The following is a 23,141-nucleotide window of genomic DNA, read 5'->3' as shown; positions in this document are numbered from 1 at the left end:
AGAGAGTTTAGGTCCAGATTGATCAGAAGAACCGGCAAAACGATGACAGCTAATCCATCCATAATATAATTTATAATATATACATGTAATATTCATCAAATACAGGACGAGCTCGTTTGTCAGATTTTAAGTATTTTTAAAATAACCTTTAAGCAGCTATTAAACATACTTTTCCTTCAGCCCATAATTTCTGCATTAAATAGTTTTTTTATTGGTTTATAATATTCTATAATTACAATAATTATAATAATTCTACTCCTTAAAGAAGCATAATTATATGTTTGCCAGGTCAAAGCTTATTTTTATAGCACATTTACAACAACCTCAGCTGAGCAACGTGCTTCACAACATCACAGGTAGATATATAAAACAAAACATACAATTACATATGCTATAAAATTATTTAAGCATAATCAAGTAACTACGTTACCTTCAGTTGTTATAAAAATGTTATATCAGAAATTTTACTTCCTGATTTAGCATCTTGAAATTGGGCCTCTGTTTCTTAAAAACCTCCTGCTCTCTCTGAAGCTCCGCCTCCAGGAAGTCGTCCCAACATGGCTCCTCTATTAACCCTTTAATGTTCTTACCAGCACTGATCTGAGCAGCAGCTCCTATAGTGAGCTCAGCAGTTGTTTGCTAACTGCAGCTGGCTAGTCTGAAGGAGCTGAGAGGGGGAGGAGCTGCGCTTTTGAAGGCGGGGCTAGGGCCACCCAGCTGAACAGTTGCCATGGAGATTAAAATACTTATCAAACATGAAAGAATCAAAGCGACACTCCAGGGAGAAACATGATGGACAGATTAAAAATTGATTTTACACGACACTGGCCCTTTAAAAGAAACCTTCATCAGGACTTCCTGGTTCTGATGTTCAACTCACAGCTGGTCCCCCAACTCTCCTCAGTCACCCCTCAGTTAGACTCATGCATTTGTTCATTCGTTGCACTTTTGTCCTCAGCGTGTGATCAATAATCCAGATATTGATCAGAAACATTTTCCTTTAAATCTGGACTGAAGCCATCCAGTACGTCTGATCTGCTTCTGTCTCGGTTTCATGGAGTCCAGAGTCAGAATCTCTGGACTCCTTGACTTTTCGGTTAATTTTCTGTTTGTTATTTCTAACATGGTTTCTGAGGTTTCTAAAAAAAAATTGTACTTTATTTTTCTCATGTTTTTCTCTCTTCCATTTTCTGTTTTTATTTCTCTTTTTTTTATCTTCAGACTTGCTCCGCGTGCACGCGCGCGGGCGCGTGCCGCAGATGGACTCCGGAGCAGCCATGAGTCACTGCGCGCGGCACGGAGCCGCTCTCTGATTGGCTGCCACCTCTTACCATTCAGCAGGTCCGCGTGAAGCCGCGCGCGCGCGGAGAGTGACTCGGTTCGGCTGAAGCGGAGCTGCTGGTTCTGATCGTGTTCCGGTCCGGAACCGCTCTGGGTTTTATTCTGCTGCAGGGAGCGCGCATCGGACCCGCCCAGCTGAGGTGAGCCCGCCGCACATCTATACCGAACCAGAACCGAACCGAACCCAGGGTGGAGTCTGACTCTCTGCTGATCTTCTCTGATCCAAACAATCTGGATCAGAACCTGATTCTGTCTGGTCGCGGTTCTGTTGGTTCTGTTGGTACTTTCTGCAGGGTTCTGGTATTTGCAGGCCCAGAACCAGAACAGAACCTTCTAATCAAACTGACCCATCAGAACTTCTGCAGACGTTCTGTCTCTAGGTTTAGAGAACCGGAACCAGAACCAGTTGGTGGTGGACAGGTGACCTCCAGCTCTGATGGGTCCAGTTGCTCCAGCTGCAGAACCCAACCAGCGGGTTCGGACTCGGTTCTGAAGCAGCTTCCTGTTTTCACTAAGAGACCGCTGAGCTGCTGCTGAGCTTGTCTCCATGGTGATGGTGCTCAGGTGGGACAGAGCGTCCAGAACCTCCTGAGAGTCCTGCATCAGAACCGGGTCATGGATCTGATGGGATGGATCCAGCTGACTCCCATGACAACAAGGCACTGCCCAGTCACATGACTGGAGTTTCACCTAAAGGACACATGATGGCAGTACGGTTCTGGTGTGGGTCAGAACCTCCAAAATCATCAGAACCTCCGAGTCAGAACCTCTGGACTCCATGACGGTTGGAATCCATGAGACAAATGTTCTTCATCTGACGCTTCTGCAGGAACATCTGCACATCTCCTGCTGGTTGCCTGGTTGCAAGCCTGTAAGCGTCAGGGTCCAATCAGACGAGACAATTATCCTCAGGTGTTCATGGTTCTGGTTCTGGTTTCACCAACAGCTGGAGTTCCTCTGCTGGGTCTCTCGGTGAGGCCCCTCAGGGCTCCGTCTCGGGCCCTCCAACTGGGTGTTTGGTTGAGGTCAAAAGGTCAGAGGTTCTCTTGGCTGATTGGTCTGGTTTGGTTGAGAAATGTTCCAGGGTTTGTCTCTACAACCAAACACAGGACAACTTTCCTGACATGAGGTCCAACTGGACCTTCCTCCTCAGGAACCAGCTCAACCCACACCAGATGCCAGTCTGACCATTTCCTGTTCCAGACCGACCACTTCCTGTCCCGGCGTCAGAATCATCAGCAGTTCTAACCAGTTTTCCTTCATTAATCTGGGAAACAGGAAGTTCTGCTGCTGGCAGGTGTGAGCCAGGTAATCGGTGACCGCTCGATGGTCGTAATGTTATGCCTGGTAGAAGTGGCCATCATGCCCACGGTCATGTGACTTGTCCTCTTGCGCCACCAGATGGCGAAGGCAGACCAGCGCTATGGCCAGCGGGACGGCTCCGACCAGAACTTCGACTACATGTTCAAGCTGCTAATCATCGGGAACAGCAGCGTTGGGAAGACGTCCTTCCTGTTCCGCTACGCCGACGACTCCTTCAGCAACTCCTTCGTCAGCACCGTCGGCATCGACTTCAAGGTCAAGACCGTTTACCGTAACGACAAGAGGATCAAGTTGCAGATCTGGGTGAGGACGGGGCGGAGCTTAATCCTGAACAGGGAGGAGCTTCTGACTGGTTGGGCGGGGTTGCATGTTGGATGGGCGGAGCTTTGGGATGGAGTGCAGCCATAGGCTGAATGGGAGGGACTCCAGAATGAATAGGGAAAGGAGGACTAGGAACCATCAGTAGGAACCATCAGTAGGAACCCTCAGTAAGGACCATCAGTAGGAACCATCAGTAGGAACCATCAGTAGGGACCATCAGTAGGAACCATCAGTAGGGACCATCAGTAGGGACCATCAGTAAGAACCATCAGTAGGGACCATCAGTAGGAACCATCAGTAGGGACCATCAGTAAGGACCATCAGTAGGGACCATCAGTAGGAACCATCAGTAGGAACCTTCAGTAGGGACCATCAGTAGGGACCATCAGTAGGAACCATCAGTAGGAACCATCAGTAGGGACCATCAGTAAGGACCATCAGTAGGAACCATCAGTAGGGACCATCAGTAGGAACCTTCAGTAGGGACCATCAGTAGGAACCTTCAGTAGGAACATTTAGTAGGAACCTTCAATAGGAACATTTAGTAGGAACCTTCAATAGGAACATTTAGTAGGAACTCTCAGTAGGAACATTTAGTAGGAACCTACAATAGGAACCCTACAATAGGAACCATCAGTAGGAACCCTCAGTAGGGACCATCAGTAGGAACCCTCAGTAGGAACCTTCAGTAGGAACCCTCAGTAGGAACCTTCAGTAGGAACCATCAGTAGGAGCCCTCAGTAGGGACCATCAGTAGGAACCATCAGTAGGAACCCTCAGTAGGGACCTCCAGTAGGAACCTTTAGTAGGAACCATCAATAGGAACATACAGTTTGAATCCTCAGTAGGAACCTTTTTCAGTAGGAACCTTCTGTAGAAACATTTAGTAGGAACCTTCAATAGGAACCATCAGTAGGAACCCTCAGTAGGAACCATATGTAGGAACCTTCAGTAGGAACCTTCTGTAGGAACATTTAGTAGGAACCTTCAGTAGGAACCTTCTTCAGTACTAACCTTCAATAGGAACATTTAGTAGGAACCGTCATTAGTACCATCAGTAGGAACAGACATGTTTGTAGGAACCACCAGCTCTCTGGATTGAGACATGGTGTTCTGCTGTGACAGACGTGCTCCCTGCTGTGCTGGTCTTTCGGTAGGTATGTTGTTGCCATGGCAACAAGTCTTCATGCTCACTTCCCTACTGCCTCGCACACACAGAGATAAAGACAAAAACAGACTCAAACGGCGTCATCTTTGGAGATAATTAAAGGGACACGTGTGAGGCTGAACGCATTGAGACCCAGCAGATATGCAGGGATGTATGTGTGTGTTTATCTGGTTTATCTGTGTGTGTAACTAACTGATTCAGTCCTGTGAGGAGTAAAAATAGACTGAATCCTCAGATGTGTGGAGCAGCTGCAGTCGTTCCTGGTGGAGAGCATCATGGGAGCTTTAGTCATCACCATGACGCTGCAGCAGGAAGTTCAGCTGCATTCTTCTTCCTCAGAGAAATGAGGAAGAAGTGTTTTACTCTCCATTTAGCTCTGGGTTCCATTAGTTTGGTCTGGGAGCGGGGCTGCTGGTTCAGACGGCGCGTCTTGATGCTTCTTGAAAGCTCGTCTCTGGAGGTATTTATGTCCACCAGGAATTAGACCAGAACCAGAACCTGAATGGTCCTTTCATTTCCTGTTTGTGTCCAGGACACTGCAGGGCAGGAGCGCTATCGCACCATCACCACGGCTTACTACCGAGGAGCCATGGGCTTCATCCTCATGTATGACATCACCAACGAGGAGTCGTTCAATGCGGTCCAGGACTGGTAGGGGATTGGTCAGATGCTGGCTTGCGTCGTGATGTCAGTAGGTGTGAATCCCTTCCAGCTAGCTGTCGCTCTGTGTCCACAGGGCCACCCAGATCAAGACGTACTCGTGGGACAACGCCCAGGTCATCATGGTGGGCAACAAGTGTGACATGGACGTGGAGAGAGTGGTACCACCTGAGAAAGGAAAACACCTGGCGGACCAGCTAGGTGTGCATTAGTTAGTTTTAGAAGGAAATAAAAACTCACAGTAGTCAGGATAATCTATTATCAGGGCATTCCTGAATACTTTTTTGTCTCTATAGTGATCTACAGTGATTTTCAGTTTGATGCCAGTCAACCAGGGGACCAGGTCCTAAGATACTGTCCTGCAGCTCTTAGAGACATCCCTGAACCAAATGGCTGAAAATCCAGTTCTCTGTCTCTCTGCTCTGAGTCAAACCAACCAACTTTGACTAGGCAGACGGACTGGAGTTGGGTTAAATTGGACTGAACAGGACTGGTGGTAATGAACCCTGAAAGCTGCAGGATGGTATCTCTGGAGGACTGGAGGTATGCCAAGTGGTACTTTTAGAGATTTTGAGCAATTACTGACCCACTAAGACCTTATCAGAGACCTTCCACTAAACATTTCTAGAAGCATTTTCAGCAGAAACATCACAGTTCAAAGTTTGGTAAACCAGGCTTTCCAACCACAGACTGGAGACTTCTGGTGTGACCTTTGCCTGTCTCCTGCAGGGTTTGAGTACTATGAGGCGAGTGCCAAGGAGAACATCAATGTACGTCAGGTTTTTGAGCGCCTGGTAGACATCATCTGTGTAAAGATGTCTGAACGTGTGGACGTGGAGGCACCAGTAGCTCCTGGATCTAAGACCACCAGACTGACCGACAAGCCTGCCCAGCTACCTCAGAAATGCTGCTGATCATCGGTCCACTTCCCCCCATCCTGAGCTGTAGGTAAAATAAAAAGATCAGATAGTCTGACTGTTGAGACATTCCTCCACACCCGCTCTGCTTCAGTCCATGTTTGTGAGCCGTCAGTTATCACTCCTGCTGACATCCAGGAATCCGCTCCGTCTGTGTACCTGAGGCCGGCTGATCGCTGGAGGTCCCGTCCCGCCTTAACCAGGCCGGTCCATTGGTTCTTCATTCAAATGGCAGTAGAGTATCAGTTTAGGACAGCCCACAATGTCACCTACAGACTGTACGGATGAGTAGCACTTAGTGGCTGCTGTCCTTTCTGTGTCCGCACCTCCAAGAGTTTAGTGTTTCTACTGAACCGCCTGAACATCCTGAGCCCCAATGCAACCAGAACTTCCAGCTGCAGTTAAAGCCACGATGAGGCTGACAGCAGGAAACCTTCTAACACCTGATTGGCCCAATGAGCTCCACTCTGCTCAGTAAAACAGCGAAGTAGGTGAAACACCGAGAGGTCAACTACAGGTCAATATGAGTCACCTGCATACCTCTCAAGTCTCCTGTTTTTGGCTAGCATTTTTTACCCCCTTTTCCCGTATTATGCCCCCACCCCTGCTCTGACCTCTGACAATAGCACCGGACGACGACATTTCCCATATTCTCAAATTCTAAACTTGACAAGTATGGTCACCTGCCGAACAATGACTCATCACAAACGCAAGTCACCTGCCGAACATTCAACCCAGCACTGATTAGTCTCCTTCTGACCTCCAGCATCCAGACTCGTCATGTGAAGAGTTATAACAGTCAGTCCAGACCCGAGGCAGTCCACCGCAGTTTTGCCTGGAGTGGGTCATTTCGTTCCAGACTGTTCAGCTCAGGAAAGAACAGTTCCGGCCAATTCAGCTGAATCAGGCCAGTTCATCCCAGTTCGTGGTCCATCCCGCTCCGGTCCAGTCCGGTCTGGACGGTTCCTCTCAGCCTGCAGCCGAGCCTCATGCTGGCGTCACTCTGAAGCTGTTTTTAGTCATTCATTGGAGCGTGAGGAGGCTCCGCCCCCTTAGCAGGTGTTGTCTTGTAGCCGCCATGTTTGCAGTGTGTTTCACATGAGCAGGTGTGTGTGTGTGTGATATCGTTAAATATAATTACCATGATATTAATAACCTGTAAGAGTTCCCCCATCTCCCCCCGATGAGAATAAACGATAATATTGTGTTATTTTATTTTGAGGTGAAACTGTAAATGATAGAGTTAGAGCTAAATATACCGTTGTTGAGTTTGAGCTTATTTTTATGACTAATTCTGTGAACTTGTTGTCTTACGGTTTGCTCCGCCCGGAGAAGCACAAAGTGATTGTACAAAATATTGTGTTTGTATATTGTAGATGATTCTTAGTATAATAAAAACCACAGTCTTTCATCAGAACACATCTTCTTTCGGTTTTGTTCAGACCAGGATCCAGGTTCTGACTTTGTCGTGGATCGGTTTGGTCCTATTCTTGGGTTGGTTCTGGAACTCAGCTTGATTCCTTTTTCACATGTAGCTTCATCCAATTGGAAAGCAGCTGATGGAGTGAGCACTGATTATGTCATAAATATGGGCCCGATCCTGATCGGGGTTCTGACGAGAAGAACCTCGCTGGAGCAAACAGGAAGGGGCGGGACAGACCGCGGTCAGTCTCATACCTTATTTGGAAATGGGACCGTTTTTTTTTTTTCAGTAAATGCAATGTCATGTTTATTATTCGTTGACAGTCTGAGGTTAGTTCGCCAGCTTACATACAGCGCACAATGCAACAAGCTAGTTAGTTAGCACATCTCAGTATTGCAGCGATTTTTTTTTTATCAAACTTTATTTAAACAAGGTAAATACAAACAAGAAATACAAATACAGCAGTATTTGTATTTCAAAGGAAATACAAGGATTGCTAAGGAGAAAAATAATAACATATAATAATAATAATAATAATAATAATAATGAAACTAACTGAATTAGCAACAAGGGGATTTATATGTTAGGACTGACATAGATTGATGGGCAGTTCCATTAAAAATTCAGTCAGGAATTCAAATGACCCAATACATTTAAGAGATTTAAAAAATAATTGGAATTCAAATAAAAAAAGTTTAAACACTGGAGATGATTTCAGCATTCTTTGTTTATGAATAAAATTTTTTGCCAAACAAAATATTATGTTACAACATAGTTCCATTGTTTTGTTTTTCAATAATACTCCAAAGGTTACCATATCTCTCGAAATAGATTCAGGAAGTGCAATTTTTGATTTGATCCACCTTTCTAAGCAATTCCAAAATATTTTGGTGTGACTGCAGTCATAGAAGACATGGTCTATTGTTTCAACATCACTTTCACAAAATGAGCATCTATTGTCATCGATATTAAAGCGATTCCTTAGAAGTTCTTTTGAGGGGTAAATTGCATTTAAAATTTTAAAGTATGTTTCTTTAGCTTTTGGTTGAATGGGGAGTTTTAAATAAAGAGTTCTCAACCTTTCAATTGATTTTTTTATCAAACTTGCAAAGAATGTCATTTTTATTTATTTTCCCAGGGAATAAAGTCTCATTTAAAAAGTTTCTAATTGTGTGGTTATTGAATTTTGGATCAGTGAGTGATATTCCATTAATAAATAAATTGGGTAATTGTGGGGTCATCGGATAATATGTAATTATATTTTTGAACTGATTGATAAATTGTTTTGGTAAGGCATTATATAATTTTGTAAACTCAACTTTTGGGGGAAAGAAGTGATATTTGGCACAGAATTGTTCGTAGTTTAACATGCAACCATTAACATCCATTAAGTGTATAACAGACCAGATATTCTTTTCCATCCAATCTTTGTAAAATAAGGATTTATTGCGATGAAGTATGAATCTGTTATTCCATAAGATAAAGCCGTGTGGCGAGTAATTATGTACATAGAGCAATTTCCAGTCCAGTAACACTTGTTTATGGAACTCTGATAGTTTAATGGGCAATTTATGTATATTGAAATCAGCGAGAAGAACAAGTTTTAGGCCACCTATTTTGTTAAAAATATAATTAGGGACACAATACCAAAATAATTGGGAATTTTTAATCCAGGATTTTAACCAATTAACCTTAAGAGTACCATTAAGACATTCAAAGTCAATTACTTTCAGACCGCCATCTTTGATTTCTTTGATCATATGACCTTTACATAAGTAGTGTGGCCTGTTTCTCCAAATAAAGTTCATGTTCATTTGGTTAATAGTTTTAGTTAAGCTATTTGGGACAGCAGAGCTGCAGGTTGAATATATTAATCTTGATAAACTTTCCATTTTTGATAAGTAAATAGAAAAGTCTTGTTGGAGCCATAAGTTAAGTTTGGATTTACATTCTTTAATCTTGTTTTCAATATTTAAGGTTGATTCTTGGTTTTTGGTTATAACAGTTCCCAAGTATTTAATATCAGATTTGATTTGAATGCTAGATATTTCTTTTAGGGAAGTGTCATGAATAGCCATAAGCTCACATTTTTTTAAGTTTAGCATTAGACCTGAAGCCTCTGAAAAAAGTTTAATTTTATCAATTACAATTGAAACTTGCTTGTAATTTTTTAAGAAAACGGTGGTGTCATCTGCTAACTGGCTAATGATTAATTCTGTACCAAAAACATCTAATTTCTCAATGTCTTCACAGTTTTTAAGATAGATTGCTAACATCTCTGCAACTAAATTAAAGAGATATGGGGAAATGGGACACCCTTGAGGAATTCCAACATTAATGTTAAATCTAGCTGTGATGCCCTTAGGCAGTATTACACAACTATTTATATTTTGATATAGGCCTTTAATTAAGTTAATGAAGTTTGCTCCAAAGCCTAGATGTTCAAAACTGAGAATAAGAATCTGTGTTCCACCGAGTCAAAGGCTTTATAAAAGTCAAGGAAAAGAATAAAGCCATCATCTTTAATCATGTCTCTATATTCAATCAGGTCCTTTACCAGTCTAATGTTGTTGTGGATTGATCTTCCTTTTAAGAAGCCAGATTGCGATTCAATTCAAAGGTATAGTATGATTTTTAAAAATTTCTGTAAAAACTTGATGTAGTAAATATTTTATGTCTTCCCAAAAGTGTTTATAAAAGTTCCCTATGAGTCCATCTGGACCTGGTGCTTTGTTTAATGATAAGCGATTAACAGCCTTATCAAGTTCTTCTATCATAATATTGTTGTCACAAGTTTGTTTGAAATGATCTTCTACTTTAGGGATAAATGTTTCAATTTTTTTAAAAAAGGTAAGAGATTTTTGTTCTGAGAATTTGGAGGTATACAAGTTGTTATAGAATTTAAAAATCTCTGTTGATATTAAGATTGTTATTGGTTTCAACATTACCTACTATTAAGGAGTTGATAGAATTTTGTTGTCTTCTTTTTTCCAAGTTACAAAAGTAAGCAGGGTTCTTTTCTCCTTCCTCTATCCATCTCGCTCTTGATCTAACAAAAGCTCCTTTAGCCCTTTGAATATACATTTCATCTAGTTTAGGTTGGAGGAGTTGTACTTTTTGTTTGTCTTCAATTGAGAGGTTGGGTTTATTGCAATATATGTTAAGTTGTTTTAATATCAAGTTCTTTTCTTTTGGAGTTCTTTTTTAATTCGTTTACTGAATGAGATAGAAAATTGTCTTACCTTGTACTTTAGGAATTCCCATTTTTGAACAGGACTATTTAGTTCTTCAGAGTCCTTAATATCTTGGATTAGTTCTTTGGAAATGGGACCATTGCACTCCGGAAGTGAAGGAGGCGCTATTTCCTATATTATCCGCGATCTCCAGATTTTCTTTTCTTTTGAAATCTGTGATATATCTTCATCTTTAGGAAGGAGTTTCACTCTCAGCATGTATTTGAATTTCTCTCTTATTTTCTTTAGCAGAGCTCACAGTTTTTAAAAAATTCTGTAGCTTTCGGTGTACTTCTAACTCTGCTCCTTAGTCGCATCTTTTCCGGCCTGCTGCTGCCTCTAGTGGTGTGGGGGTGGTAACACAACTAACATAATTACATTACTAATCAGAATACCATTAAATCTTTATTATTTATTATTAATTCTGTCATTACTTGAACCGAAAAAGATAAATTATCTAACAAAACACCATCAGAGCTAATTAAAATGACATAGACAAGACCTTTATACATTATAAAATACATTATTAGGGTTACTTTTGAGACATGGAGAAATTTCTCAATGGAAAATTTGAACACACTGTCAGCATCAGCCCTAAAACTGCTATAGTCAGTCTGAATGTTGTGATATAATTGTGTGCTTCATAATGAATTTTGCTCATTTTATGAAAAATTCATAATAGAGTCCTCCAGTCCTGCATAGTCCGTTCATATGTAAATATTCAACTACAATTTTATTTTCTCTCTAGAATATTGTTGTGTCTGTGTCGATGTCAGTTTGGTTTTATTTGTGTTTGGAACAACTTGTATCTTAATAGAGCTCAATCAACTGTAATATAGCGACACAAAATGTACCTCGAGCTTTTTTTTACTGCTGATCACGCAGCCTGTTGAGCTCTCGACCAATCAGAGCGCTTCGTTGACGCAGCCGCAGCTTCGCTCCAACTACAAACTTGAAACTTCAGCAGCAGCTGTCAAGCACACATCCAGGTAAGTTTTTCTCCTGCCGGTACCACAGGTCCAAACTGAATTTCAGAACCAACACAGGGCTCCTGACAAAGCCGAACTAGAAACGGGCTGAAGCGCCGGCTCAAACAGTTAGCCGTTAGCAGGATTATTTAGCAGACTGTGTCGCTAAGGCGGGTTAGAAAACAGCTTGGTTCAATTCCAGTTCTTGTTAATTTGTCCTTTTAGAGCTGCAGTTTTCCAGGATGTTTATAAGGTTCAGCTCCGACTGCTAGTCCGCTGTCTGTTTTCTGGATGCTAAGCTAGCAGCTCCGCTCTTAAATCGGGTGATATTAACGTGAAATTTTGCTCTCTATCTCGAACGCTCATTCAACTCCAACGTCATATTCTGCGACGCGCCAAACTGCTGCAGGAAAATCCAACATTTTTCATTTGTTTTTATTTTTCCAGCACCGGGAGACATGTTGGAATATTCTGGACATTCCCGTTTAAAACAGGTTAATGTGAATAATTCGGCTGAAAGTTTTAATATGTTTTTAAAGTACTCTGGGGAAGATATTCCCATACTGTATCTGCTGGTGATCGACCAGAAGGGGGCGGGGCTAATTCACAGACCTGGATACAACTCAGATTGAAAGCTTCAGGTTTTTATTGTGTAAAATGTGATAAATGTTATCCATGGTTGCTGAAAGGTTCTGTTGCAGCCATCTGGTAGCCAGACCCAGAAGTCTTACCTCTGATGAGGTTTGATGTTAATGTCAAGTTAATATGTTTGCTGTGAACGACGTCGAGCTTCGGTTGCGCTCCAGAAAACTGCAAACATTGAGATTAATATGAACAGCGCAATAAAACAGCCACGAAAGAACGAGTCCATAAAGTTGTGCAACTAAACGCCATTATAATAATTCATATTAAGATAAGTGTCACAAATCTGTGCAGAAGGATATCTGAGCTGTGGAGCTGCAGGAGGAGCTCTGTGTGCTGAGCTCTGACACCAAATGCAGGGCCGTAACGCAGAACCTGGAGGCTGGGGCTGGAGGGGGGCTTTAAAATCCTATTTATAGTTTCCCAGAGATACTAGAACACAGAAAAACACACACAAATAACTAAAGTTGTTTCTGTCCTGTTGTAACCATAAACAATCTTCCCTTCAGTTCAACCTTATAAGTGGAGACACATAGTTGATGTTACTATTAGAAAATAACTTGCAATTAAGTTTTGGCAAAGCTCAAAGTAATTATATATATATATATATATATAAAATCAAAACATTCCAGTGTGCACACAAAAAATAATGATTGGCACTCATTGCACTATGAATAATCCTAATGATTGTTTTGCTAATCAATAATTAATATGCATTTCCAAATAAATACAAAAATCCAAGATAAATCTTATTCATAAAAAGTCAATAAATATGCTCCATACAAATCAATCAACACCAAAAATGTAAAAGACATCAAGCTAGACAAGTACTTTTTAATAAATATTTAAGGCACCTCATTGTTCTCCAATTGTTTGTTCAGAGTCGCAATAGAGCATCCGGATTGGTACGGTCAGTAATTTAGCCGCTACACAACAACAGGGACATCGACTAACGCTAAGTCTTCATAGAATCATTCACCACTTCCGCAGTTCATAAGGCATACAATCGGTTTTGTGTTTCTCTTATCCTTCAGCTCACGACAGGAGACTCCTATAGTTAATACAGTTGTATCAATATCATACAAGATTAAATAAAAAAACAGAACGTTACACTTAACCGACCTGTAGATCTGCTCTCCCAAACTCGTTCTAATCTTCCATGCTTCTCGCTCCAGCTAATATACCTAGAAAATGGGTCGACGGTGGTACATGTGACTCAGACACTCAACAACGATTGGCTGCTTAGTAATTCTCACGAGAATTGCGGTTATATATATATCAAACTATCGCGAGATTTTGAAAGGCGAAGGGGATAAGTAGTAGAGAACCCAGAAAATGGAACTCAACATTGACACTCAGGTTACACGAGTCTTAATCCGTGGTCTTCATCTCCTCCATTGGCCAGCTAATTATTCTGGCAGGGTATCTGATTACCCTGCCAGAATCAGATACCCTGCCAGGTATCTGATTCTGGCAGGGTATCTGCCAGAATCCAGGTGTAGATCCAGGTGTAGATCCTGGATCTACAGCCAGGATCTACACCACCAGGCTGTAGATCCTGGTGGTGTGGATCAGTGAGTCGATGTCTCGCTCGCTCTTGGTGTACAGCTTGATCTCATCCATGTAGAGGAGGTGACTGATTGTGGCCCCATTCTTAAGTCGGTATCCGTAGCCAGTCTTGTTGATGATTTGGCTGAGGGGGTTCAGGCCTATGCAGAACAGCAGTGGGGACAGAGCATCTCCTTGGTATATGCCACATTTGATGGACACTTGTGCAAGTGGTTTGCAGTTGGCTTCAAGGGTGGTTTTCCACAGCCCCATCGAGTTTGCAATGAAGGCTCTTAGAGTCCTATTGATGTTGTACATCTCTAAGCATTCAATGATCCAGGTATGTGGCATTGAGTCATAGGCTTTCTTGTAATCAGTCCAAGCGGTGCACAGGTTGGTGTGTCGGGTTTTGCAGTCTCAGGCGACTGTGTGGTCTACAAGGAGTTGGTGTTTGGCTCCTCTGCTGTTTATGCCTATTCCCTTCTGTGCCGTGCTCATATATTTATCCATGTGCCCGCTTATCTTAGCCGCTATGATGCCTGACATGAGCTTCCATGTCCAGTTAACCATTCAGGGTGAGTCCCATTCTGTAGCAGCTGGTTCAGTTGAGCTGCCAGTCGCTCATGGAGGGCAGTGAGTTTCTTTAGCCAGTAGGCATGAATCATGTCAGGTCCTGGTGCTGTCCAGTTTTTCATACCCGAGACTCTTTCTTGGACATCTGCCACAGTGATGGTTACCGGGGCTTGTTCAGGGAGGTTGCTGTGGTCCTCTCGTAGAGAGGTTAGCCACTGTGCATTGCTGTTGTGGGACGCCTCCCTTTCCCATATGCCTTTCCAGTATTCAGTCTCCAGCCTTGGTGGGTCTGCTCTGTTGTTATTACCCTGCCATTGAGAGTACACTTTAGCTGGTTGGGTGGAGAAGAGCCGGTTGATCCTCCTGGCTTCATTCTCTCTTGTGTATCTCTTTAGGCGGCTGGCCAAGGCTTGGAGCCTTTGTTTGGCAGTTTCAAGTGCTTCAGGCATGTGTGTGTGTGTGTGTGTGTGTGTGTGTGTGTGTGTGTGTGTGTGTGTGTGTATATATACACACACACATAAATATTTTTTATTATAATTATTTTCTCGCAAAAATGTGAATAAAGTGTAACAACTTTGCCGAAACACGTTTGAGCTTTCGCGGTGCCCGTAGTTCTCCAGATAAGTGCGCCGAACAAGTGCAAGCTAGCTACACGCGTATTTTGCCGACTGGGCTGTGAGAAGACGCAGGGGGAACGCGGATCGATGTAACAACGGAAAAGCCGGTTTTTGACATTTCTCTGACGGTTTACTTATTTTAGCATAACTCTGGTTTTACTTGGCTTATTAACGCAATTTAAAAACTGGTGTGTAGTTTATAATGTGCTCTTTAAGCACAAGTTGAAAGTGAGACTGGGGGAGGCAGAGTCTGGCTGCTACGCCGTCACAAATCAGACTTGTAAAACACTGACTTGGTCTCACCTCTGCTGTGTAGGAATGCCCTGTTGTTACAAGTCAGTCATTGGGGCCGGGGCCCCCAGGCCCCTTCTGGCTCCGCCCCTGACTCTGATGTCATCCTGCAGCTTTTCCTGCAGGATGACATAAACCTCAAACATCTGCAGGTGCAGCTTCTCCTCGCAACTCAGAAATGCCTCAGACCAAAAAGTCGGGGAGCGGCACCAGTGGTCCGAATCAGCCGGGCGACCCGGAGCCGGACGACCCGGAGCCGGGCGACCCGGAGCCGGGCCCACAGGAAGTGAGGCTGGCTGGAGGAGGAAGAGGCGGATTGGAGCCGGAGCAGGGAGACCCAGACATCGCGAAGTCCCCCAGTGACCCCAAGAAGTACAGGTGGGTCCTGGTCCCTGCCTGGTTCTGGTTCTGGTCCTGGTTCTGGTCCCAGTCTCCAGCTGCTCTCGGTCTCTGCAGGTTCCTTGAACTCGGTAACGGACTCCGGGTTCTGCTGATCTCGGACCTCAGCAGGGCGAACGAGAACGAAGAGGGTCAGCAGGAGGAGAGCGAGGGAGGCGAGGAAGAGGAGGACGATGAGGATGAGGATGATGATGAGGAAGGAGAATCCAGTGCCAGCTCTGATGAAGAGGAGGAGGAGAGCGATGAGGAAGAGGAGCCGGAGCTGATGGAGGTGGATGAAGAAGATCGAACGAAGAAGAAGAGTTCAGAGAAACAGGTTAGACGATGAAGATGGAGGAAGAGATACCAGCTGCTCCCTCTCCCTCCCTCCCCCTCCCTCCCTTTTCTTTCTCTCTATTTGTTTTCTAATATTCTTTCCTTGCTTTGGTTCCCAGTCTTGGGTTTTATTTTTGGGTGTCAGAGTTTGTAGCTGTTTCTGGCATGGCGTCTCCAGAGCCCTTCCTCTCTTTGGGATTCGGGTCCAACCTGATCCGACGATCCCAGTTAAACGGTTCTGTTGGTGATCCAGTAATTTAATTTGTGCTTCCAGAATGAATAAGGGAGTCGTGATATTTTTAAAGGAGCGTTTTGTGAACCAGCTGATTGTCAGAGGGGGTCAGTAGGCGGAGACCTGCAGGTGTCGCCTCCACCCGGGTTATTGTCTTGACGTGCCGCCGTTCATTCCTAATGGTCTGTTGGAGAAAGAGCTCCAGTGGTTTTAAAACTGCTGGGTTTGGATGTAAACATGACAAACTGAAACTCTTTCAGTCTTTCAGGAGGTTTTTATGTTAACCTGCTACACAGACGTTTCTGTCAGACTGAAACATGAAGGATCTCACATGTTTCACTGGGAACATGAAATGCTCTGAATGTGGGGATGTTGGACATAAACGGGCTTCTTGGCTGCACAAGAATCAGGAAGTTCAGGTTGAGGTGAGTGGAAGTGCAGAGGAGTCGCTGGTGGTTGGAGCTCCTCCGCCTGCTGAGGGCGGGGCGTTTCCTCCATCAGCTGGATCTGATGCTGGGAGGGAAGCAGTGGACTGGAGGATACTGGGGAAACTGGAACCAGTGATCCTAAATGTAGTGTAGTTCTTTAAATGGTACAGCACCATGAGCATCCGGTAAAGGATGAGAGGAGAGATTTCAGGTCCCAACTTTCTTTAACAGAGCTGAGTGGTCTACAAGAAACAAAGACAAATCAAATGAAAGCCATTATTTTTACTCGCTCTAAACAGTTATTTGTAATTTGTCCAGCAGATGGCAGCAAGAGACCACAATAAACCAACATCATCATAATCTCTTTAAATCGCCATATCTACATATATTTAAGTTGCAAATCCTGCTTAAATACTAACGAAACTTACATTTATTCATTTACACGCTCCGTCTCCAACAAACAGCTCTGAACGGCCTCCAACGATTACCTGTCAACGTTCTGCTCATCTAGCTGAACGTGTGCTCTAACAACAGTAACAGTAGGTGGCGCTGCAGAGGTTCAGTCTGCAGCCTCACCTGCACAGGTAGAGGACATGGAGAATGATGGCGACTCAGACGGCGTTTCAATCGCAGAATCACAAACATCCAGTGGTGATTTGTACACTCTGGAGGAAATGAACAGTTTTCTGGATGAAACGTTTGGAAAACACGTTAAAGTCATTGATTATTTTCCTGATGCAGAAAAATTGATCAAGAGAGTATTAATGGTACAGAAGATAGTCGGTGTTGGTTTTGGTTTTGAAATGTTGGATGAAAAGAAACGGTTCCGGTTGAAAAAGCACTTGGCAAATGTCCGGAGGCAGTTATAAAGTAAAAGGTTGAAAATTCAGAAAGATGATGATTAGAGGGCAGGGGGTGACCTTCTCCACTGTCTGTCTTCACTGTTTTCCACCTGTATGAATAATATCAGGACATTAATGTCAGCGGTGGGACGGATCCACATAAACAGATGGTTAGTTTAGAGACGACTAGGCAAAAGAAACTTGTTTTCACCAGAGACACACAGACCATGGAAACGAGGTGGAGCAGGTCATCTGCTGCTGTAGCAGTTTTATTCTCACCAGGTTTGGACATTAATGTTGTTTCTTATACTGACTTAGTCCCAGGAAGGGTCCTGGTGATCAGAGCAGAAATAGAAAAAAACCTTTTCTGTTTTATTAATATAATTTTTTATATATATTTTTTGCAGCAGTCCAATCAAAATGAGTGTTGGGGGTTGGAACTGCAGCACTGCTAGTTTTATAACAGAACCGGGGAAGAACCTCGTCCTCCATCACCTTCTAAACTAACTCAGTTAGGGTCCTAATCTAACCCTGAGTTAGTTTAGGTCCTAAACTGACTGAGGTGACGGAGCTGCGCTGGTCGACACCTGGTCGATTAAACGGCTCAGGCTAAGCGGAGAACCTGGACAGTGAGCAGGTCAGACTGGACAGACTTTATATCTCAGATAATTATAGAAATAAACTAGAAAATTCCTGCAGAAATTTTGAGGGGCATGCCAAAGTGTGCCCGTCGATTTTTAATCAAGCCTTCTGATGCAAAAAATTAGCATTAATGCTAAAGAAAGCTGCAATGTAGTCAATAACCTGTGGTGAGTCAGAAACATGTTGACTAAACTGTACCTATACCATTCAGTATGTTGAAATTAATGCATAAGCCAAAATGCTAATATTAGCGTGAAGACTAATATTCATGTAGGATGCGTGGCATCACTAGCATGTTTTCTGTCATTGATTTACTCCATTCAGTATACTGAACATTGCTAATACGTAAGAAAATTAGCTAATAGCTACCTTTAGGGAAAAGGCTAATGCTAATGCACTGCCTTGCTGCGCAAGGCAGTGCACTAGTGGGGGCAGTAAAATGCTAAAGTTTGTGCTAATGTTGTGCACAAACTTGTGCTAATGTCAGTGAACTGCCTTGCTGCGCAAGGCAGTTCACTATCCTGAGGAAAAAAAATGCGAAAAAAGCTTAATATTATTGCAACGCCTACGGCGTTGCACTAGTATGAGAGGAATATGCAGACTTTTATTTTGAAACTTTCAGTAGGCTTCATTTTAACCACCACACCAATTCAATGTGTAACAGTAGTTTGTTTAAACCATTCACATAAAGCCCAAAGCTGATGTGAAAAATATCAAGGCTTTTATTTTGAAATTTTCATTAAGCTTCATTTTAATTGACCACAGCAATAAAATGTGTAACAGTGGTTGGGTTAATCCAACTATATAATGCCCAAAACAGCAAGTAGTTCTAAATGCCAGTTCAGCCCTAATCTGTGGTATCTGAGAGTTCCGCCATGTTGTAGTTCTGACCTTCAGTCATTGTAGTTCTAAAGAGCAGCTCAACTATCATGTTAGTGAGACACACAGGGAGAGAGAATTCTAACTGTTTGAAGCAGTTAGTTTTTCTGATCAAAGCGGCTTACTGTTCAGCATCCATAAGAGCAATCCGAAAACTTTTTGAAGCATATAAGAGGGCAGTGATTTAAATCTGTAGTTCTCTCTGCACTAACCTAAGAGAAAAACATAATAAAGGCCTGAGAGGAATATTCAGGCTTTTATTTTGAAATTTTCAGTAAGCTTCATTTTAAATGGCCACACTAATCCCATGTCTAAGAGTGGTTGGGTTAAACCAGTTCATATATAATGCCCAGAACATTCTGCCCTGTCTGTAGTTATAACATTCTGCTCACCTTCTTTCTGTAATAACTCAGAGTTCCACCATTATGTACTTCTTAACTGCCAGCTCAGCCCTCCTCTGTAATAATTGAGTGTTCCGCCATGTTGTAGTTCTGACCTTCTGCTCTGCCCTCTGCATTAAAATGTTCCACCTTATTTAGAACTACAGAGTCTTTGTAGTCCAAACCAGCAGCTGTGCCTTCCTCTGCATTCTGTTGCTATAGTGATGAAACTGCCCTGTGTGTGTCAGGCTTATCTATCTTTATGAGACACCCAGTCAGTTTTAATGGAAAAAGCAGTCCGAACAACTGCTTCCCGTTCAGGATCCGTAAGGCCGATCCAAAAACCGTTTGAAGCATATGAGAGGGCTATTTGTCGTCTCATTTAGTACCGCGATTCATATCTGTAGCTCATTCACAGTAATTGCAGTGATGAGAGAAAAATGTTGTGCGCTGAGCTCAGAGCATTTTCAGAAATGTATGTAAAACACTGGGGAGCAGCGTCAGTTATCCTGTCCCATCACTTTGCTCTGAAGCACCTGGACCGAAAACCATAAGCCCTAGGGAAATTTTGAAAACATTTTACCGGAGCAGGCATACGTATCAATGTCATGACCGACTTTCATACCGATAGACCAATTTTTGCACCCATGAGAGCGATTTCAAAATTATTTTTGGGTCAAAAATCCACTCTTTTTCTCACTCTAAAAAGCGGCAGTTGGTTTCAGTTACACTCTAAGGTTTCGGCAGTTGGAAATTTCGCTCGTTTTTCGCTTTTTACGTCGCCGTCGTAACTCCGATCCCCAATAAAAATAATAGCTCCCTTCTCGGCATCGAGCCGCACGATTTGATACCACTTTTGTGGGGTTTCTCGCAGCGGTACGAGCCGCATTAACGGTGATGGAAGAAAAATAAATAATCTATAATAAAGAGACATTCTATTAGGTGAAGAACAATAGGTGCCTGCCATGCAATGCATGGAGGCAGTGACTGACCTGCTTTGCAGGTCAGTCACTGCTCTCCCTATGCATTGCTATGGCATGCCCCAATGACCCACCTGTTTAATTTCACCAGTTGGGTTTTCTGATCATCACTTAGGGGCCGTTCACACTGCCAGTAAATGCGACCTGTATGCGTTCTGCAATCTGAACGGGCAAATGACCTGAAAGTGTCCCGCATGCGCAGTAGAGGGCGCCATAGCGTCAGCGTTCTCAGTGTTCTGCCAACCGCCATGAAAAGAAGAAGTGCTCAGTGTTTGCGGAAGTAAACATGGAGGCTAACGGTGGAGCTTAGCTTACATATTGTTGTTGTTGTCCAACTGGAGCAGCACATTAACAACTTGATCCTCATATAATCCGTCATGGTTGTTGTTTTTCTTCCCACTTGCGCTTATCAGGACACAGAATAGTGAGATTTGTTGAGAATCAGTGACGTTCAGTTCGGATGAATGTGACCTGGACGTTATGGTCGCATTTGAATCAGATACCTATCGGATATGGGTCGCATTCGAAAAAGAATCCGACCTGTGCTGTTCACACTGCCATGAAAAGATCGGATACAGGTCGCATTACGTCAAAAAAATCAGAATTGGGTCACTTCAGGCTGCAGTGTGAACGCAGCCTTAGTTTACTTGGATTTTCTTTTTTCAAGCTACACTAGTATTGGCATTTTAATACCAAACTACTTGAAGACATTTTCTTTTGTCAAAGCTTTAGTAGTTTTTGGTGACTATAGAGAACAAAAAAAGTTGAGTTTACATCTTTAACTGAGTGGTGGGAGGTTGGAAAGACTCATAAGAGTTTTTGTCGAAAATATACAAGTTTCTCTACAGCTAAAATTAAAAATGTGATTCATAAATTAGAAAATGAGATTAAAGAGTTAGAAAGTAATTTATGAGCAGATGTCATCCTGTTGTCAGGATGAAACATTTCCTCATTTAGTTATTGAATATTCAAGATTAAATCCTCTTTGTCCTTTTCGGTCATTTGTTTGTTTGAACAGTTTCTAACTGTAGTTTTATTTATGGTATTATACAAGAAGGAAATTCACTGGCAATATGGAGAAGAAACGAGCCGACCGTCCATCAGACGGATGTTTTATTCCCCAGGTCCGTTTGGCGTTTGGGTTTTTGGAGCTGCTGGACGACGTTGATGTTTGTTTCCGGTTCTCTGATCCTCCAGGCGGCGGCGGCTCTCTGCGTCGGCGTCGGCAGCTTCAGTGACCCCGATGACCTCCCCGGCCTCGCCCACTTCCTGGAGCACAGTGAGTAAAACAAGGCAAAACATTATGACCAGCGGCTGATCATGCCAGACTCCTCCCGAAGGCCTGGTTCTGTTCTGGTTCTGGTTCTGTCTCCAGTGGTCTTCATGGGAAGTGAGAAGTTCCCGGCGGAGAACGATTTCGACGCGTTCCTGAAGCGTCATGGCGGCAGCGACAACGCGTCCACCGACTGCGAGCGGACCGTCTTCCAGTTCGACGTTCAGAGGAAGTTCTTCAGGGAGGCCCTGGACAGGTGAGCGTGGCCTCGGAACCGACCCGACCCGGTCCCACCTGGTCCTGATGGGTCTCCTGTGCTCAGGTGGGCCCAGTTCTTCATTTGCCCTCTGATGGTCCAGGATGCTGTGGACCGAGAGGTGGAAGCCGTGGACAGCGGTGAGTCCCGGTTCTGACCCAGGTCAGCATCTCTAACAGGTGTGCTCAGCTTCCTCTCTGGTTCCGGTTCTGTCCTCAGAGTACCAGTTGGCCCGGCCGTCTGATTCCCATCGTAAGGAGATGCTGTTTGGCAGTCTGGCCCGACCCGGACATCCCATGACAAAGTTCTGCTGGGGTGAGCTGCGGTTCTGATCTGGTCCGGCCCGACCAGCCCGGTCGGTCCGCTGTTTGGTTCTGTCTGAGGTCAGGGCGGATAAACGCCGAGATTCTGTTGAGGAGCGATCCGACCAGACCTGTTGCACCGGCTGCAGCCGGCCACTGGGGGGAACCTCGGTGCCGGGGCAGAGCTCCGGGGCCCAGATGGGGCCCAGGTGGGGCCCAGGTGGGATTTCAGGGATCCAAGCCTCTATCAGGCTGGAGTTGTGGCCGCTGCTCATGAGCACAGTGTGTCGGGTTACATGGGTCGCCCCGTTACAAGACCAAGTGACTTTAGTGACAAATATAGAATAAAATGTTGAGCTACATACTGGCCTTATTTTCACTCTTAGATAAAACTTTATGAGACACGTTTATAGGTGGTTTACATGGGAGCCGCCTGGCAGACAGTGGTGGAGCTAGACTTTTAAAGTTGGGGAGGCCGGAGGGGGGCCAGGACCACCTCTGGCTCCACCTCTGCTGGCAGACCATCTTCCAGATCGTCCAGTTCCCGCGATCCGCGCCGAGTTACAAACATCCAGAGGAGCACGAGGCGCCGCGTCGCCGGCTCAACGCGGCAACGATGAGCTTCAGCAGCTGCTAGCTGCTCCAGGCTCTGAGTTGAAACTGATGAAGTGTCAACATGATCCGATCGCTCTCCGTGGTTCTGGACTGATCTGACTTTGTGTTGTTTCATCATTAGTGACCCGTCATGTGACCCGTCATGGCGTCTCTCCTCAGGTAACGCTCAGACGTTGAAGCACGGGCCACGGGAGAAGAGGATCAACACCTACAAGAGGCTGCGCGAGTTCTGGAGGAGAAATTACTCTGCTCACTACATGACTCTGGCGGTTCAGTCCAGAGGTACCGGCAGAACCACCTAAATGTTTCTGTTGCTGACTCGGGGCAACCTGGCTGAGTCGGTTCAGACCCGCTGGAGGTTCTGGTGGCTCCGTTGATCAGATCAGCTCCAAGAAAAGCAGCAGAATAAACCCGAAAGTACTGATCCAATCTGTGATGTCATCACATGACGTAACTCTGATGTCTGTGTTTCCATGACAACCTTCTGGCTGCTGCAGAGTCACTGGAAACCCTGGAGGAGTGGGTGAGAGAGATCTTCATCCAGATACCCAACAAGTGAGGCTGTACACACAC

At 44.1% G+C, this 23,141-nt stretch overlaps 2 protein-coding genes across 8 annotated transcripts in view; both read left to right on the top strand.

The window, feature by feature from the left end:
• Positions 1-2,466: 2,466 nt before the first annotated feature.
• Positions 2,467-7,147, top strand: rab3b (RAB3B, member RAS oncogene family). Of its 2 annotated transcripts, XM_014967069.2 has the most exons (5): positions 2,467-2,649; positions 2,743-2,967; positions 4,686-4,804; positions 4,890-5,014; positions 5,543-7,147. In XM_014967069.2, the coding sequence occupies exons 2-5, from the start codon at positions 2,743-2,745 to the stop codon at positions 5,725-5,727; spliced, it is 654 nt and encodes a 217-aa protein (XP_014822555.1). In that variant the 5' UTR covers positions 2,467-2,649; the 3' UTR covers positions 5,728-7,147. The 2 variants fall into 2 exon arrangements, with proteins under 2 accessions (XP_014822555.1, XP_087860940.1); XM_088004814.1 differs by lacking the exons at positions 2,467-2,649; positions 2,743-2,967 and adding an exon at positions 4,477-4,613.
• A 4,157-nt stretch (positions 7,148-11,304) lies between these two features.
• Positions 11,305-23,141, top strand: part of nrd1b (nardilysin b (N-arginine dibasic convertase)) — a 22,272-nt gene continuing 10,435 nt past the window's right edge. For 4 of the 6 annotated variants that reach the window (XR_015762641.1, XM_088004811.1, XM_088004809.1 and 1 more), the window contains exons 1-9: positions 11,313-11,375; positions 15,178-15,403; positions 15,482-15,740; positions 21,320-21,401; positions 21,498-21,651; positions 21,718-21,791; positions 21,871-21,966; positions 22,728-22,850; positions 23,066-23,123. Coding sequence is in view for 5 of the 6 variants with exons in the window: in XM_088004811.1 (XP_087860937.1) it covers positions 15,204-15,403; positions 15,482-15,740; positions 21,320-21,401; positions 21,498-21,651; positions 21,718-21,791; positions 21,871-21,966; positions 22,728-22,850; positions 23,066-23,123 (1,046 nt within the window). In the remaining variant the exon portion in view is untranslated. Of the gene's footprint in view, positions 11,376-15,138; positions 15,404-15,481; positions 15,741-21,319; positions 21,402-21,497; positions 21,652-21,717; positions 21,792-21,870; positions 21,967-22,727; positions 22,851-23,065; positions 23,124-23,141 lie in introns of all 6 variants that reach the window. The other 2 variants (XM_088004810.1, XM_088004812.1) reach the window with 2 other exon arrangements.

Source organism: Poecilia mexicana, unplaced genomic scaffold (genome assembly GCF_051168715.1).
Source record: "Poecilia mexicana isolate PSO_F unplaced genomic scaffold, ASM5116871v1 scaffold_4, whole genome shotgun sequence".
Taxonomy (NCBI): Eukaryota; Metazoa; Chordata; class Actinopteri; order Cyprinodontiformes; family Poeciliidae; genus Poecilia; species Poecilia mexicana.
Note: the sequence above shows the minus strand (reverse complement) of the source record. Positions and strands in the feature narration are given on the sequence as shown.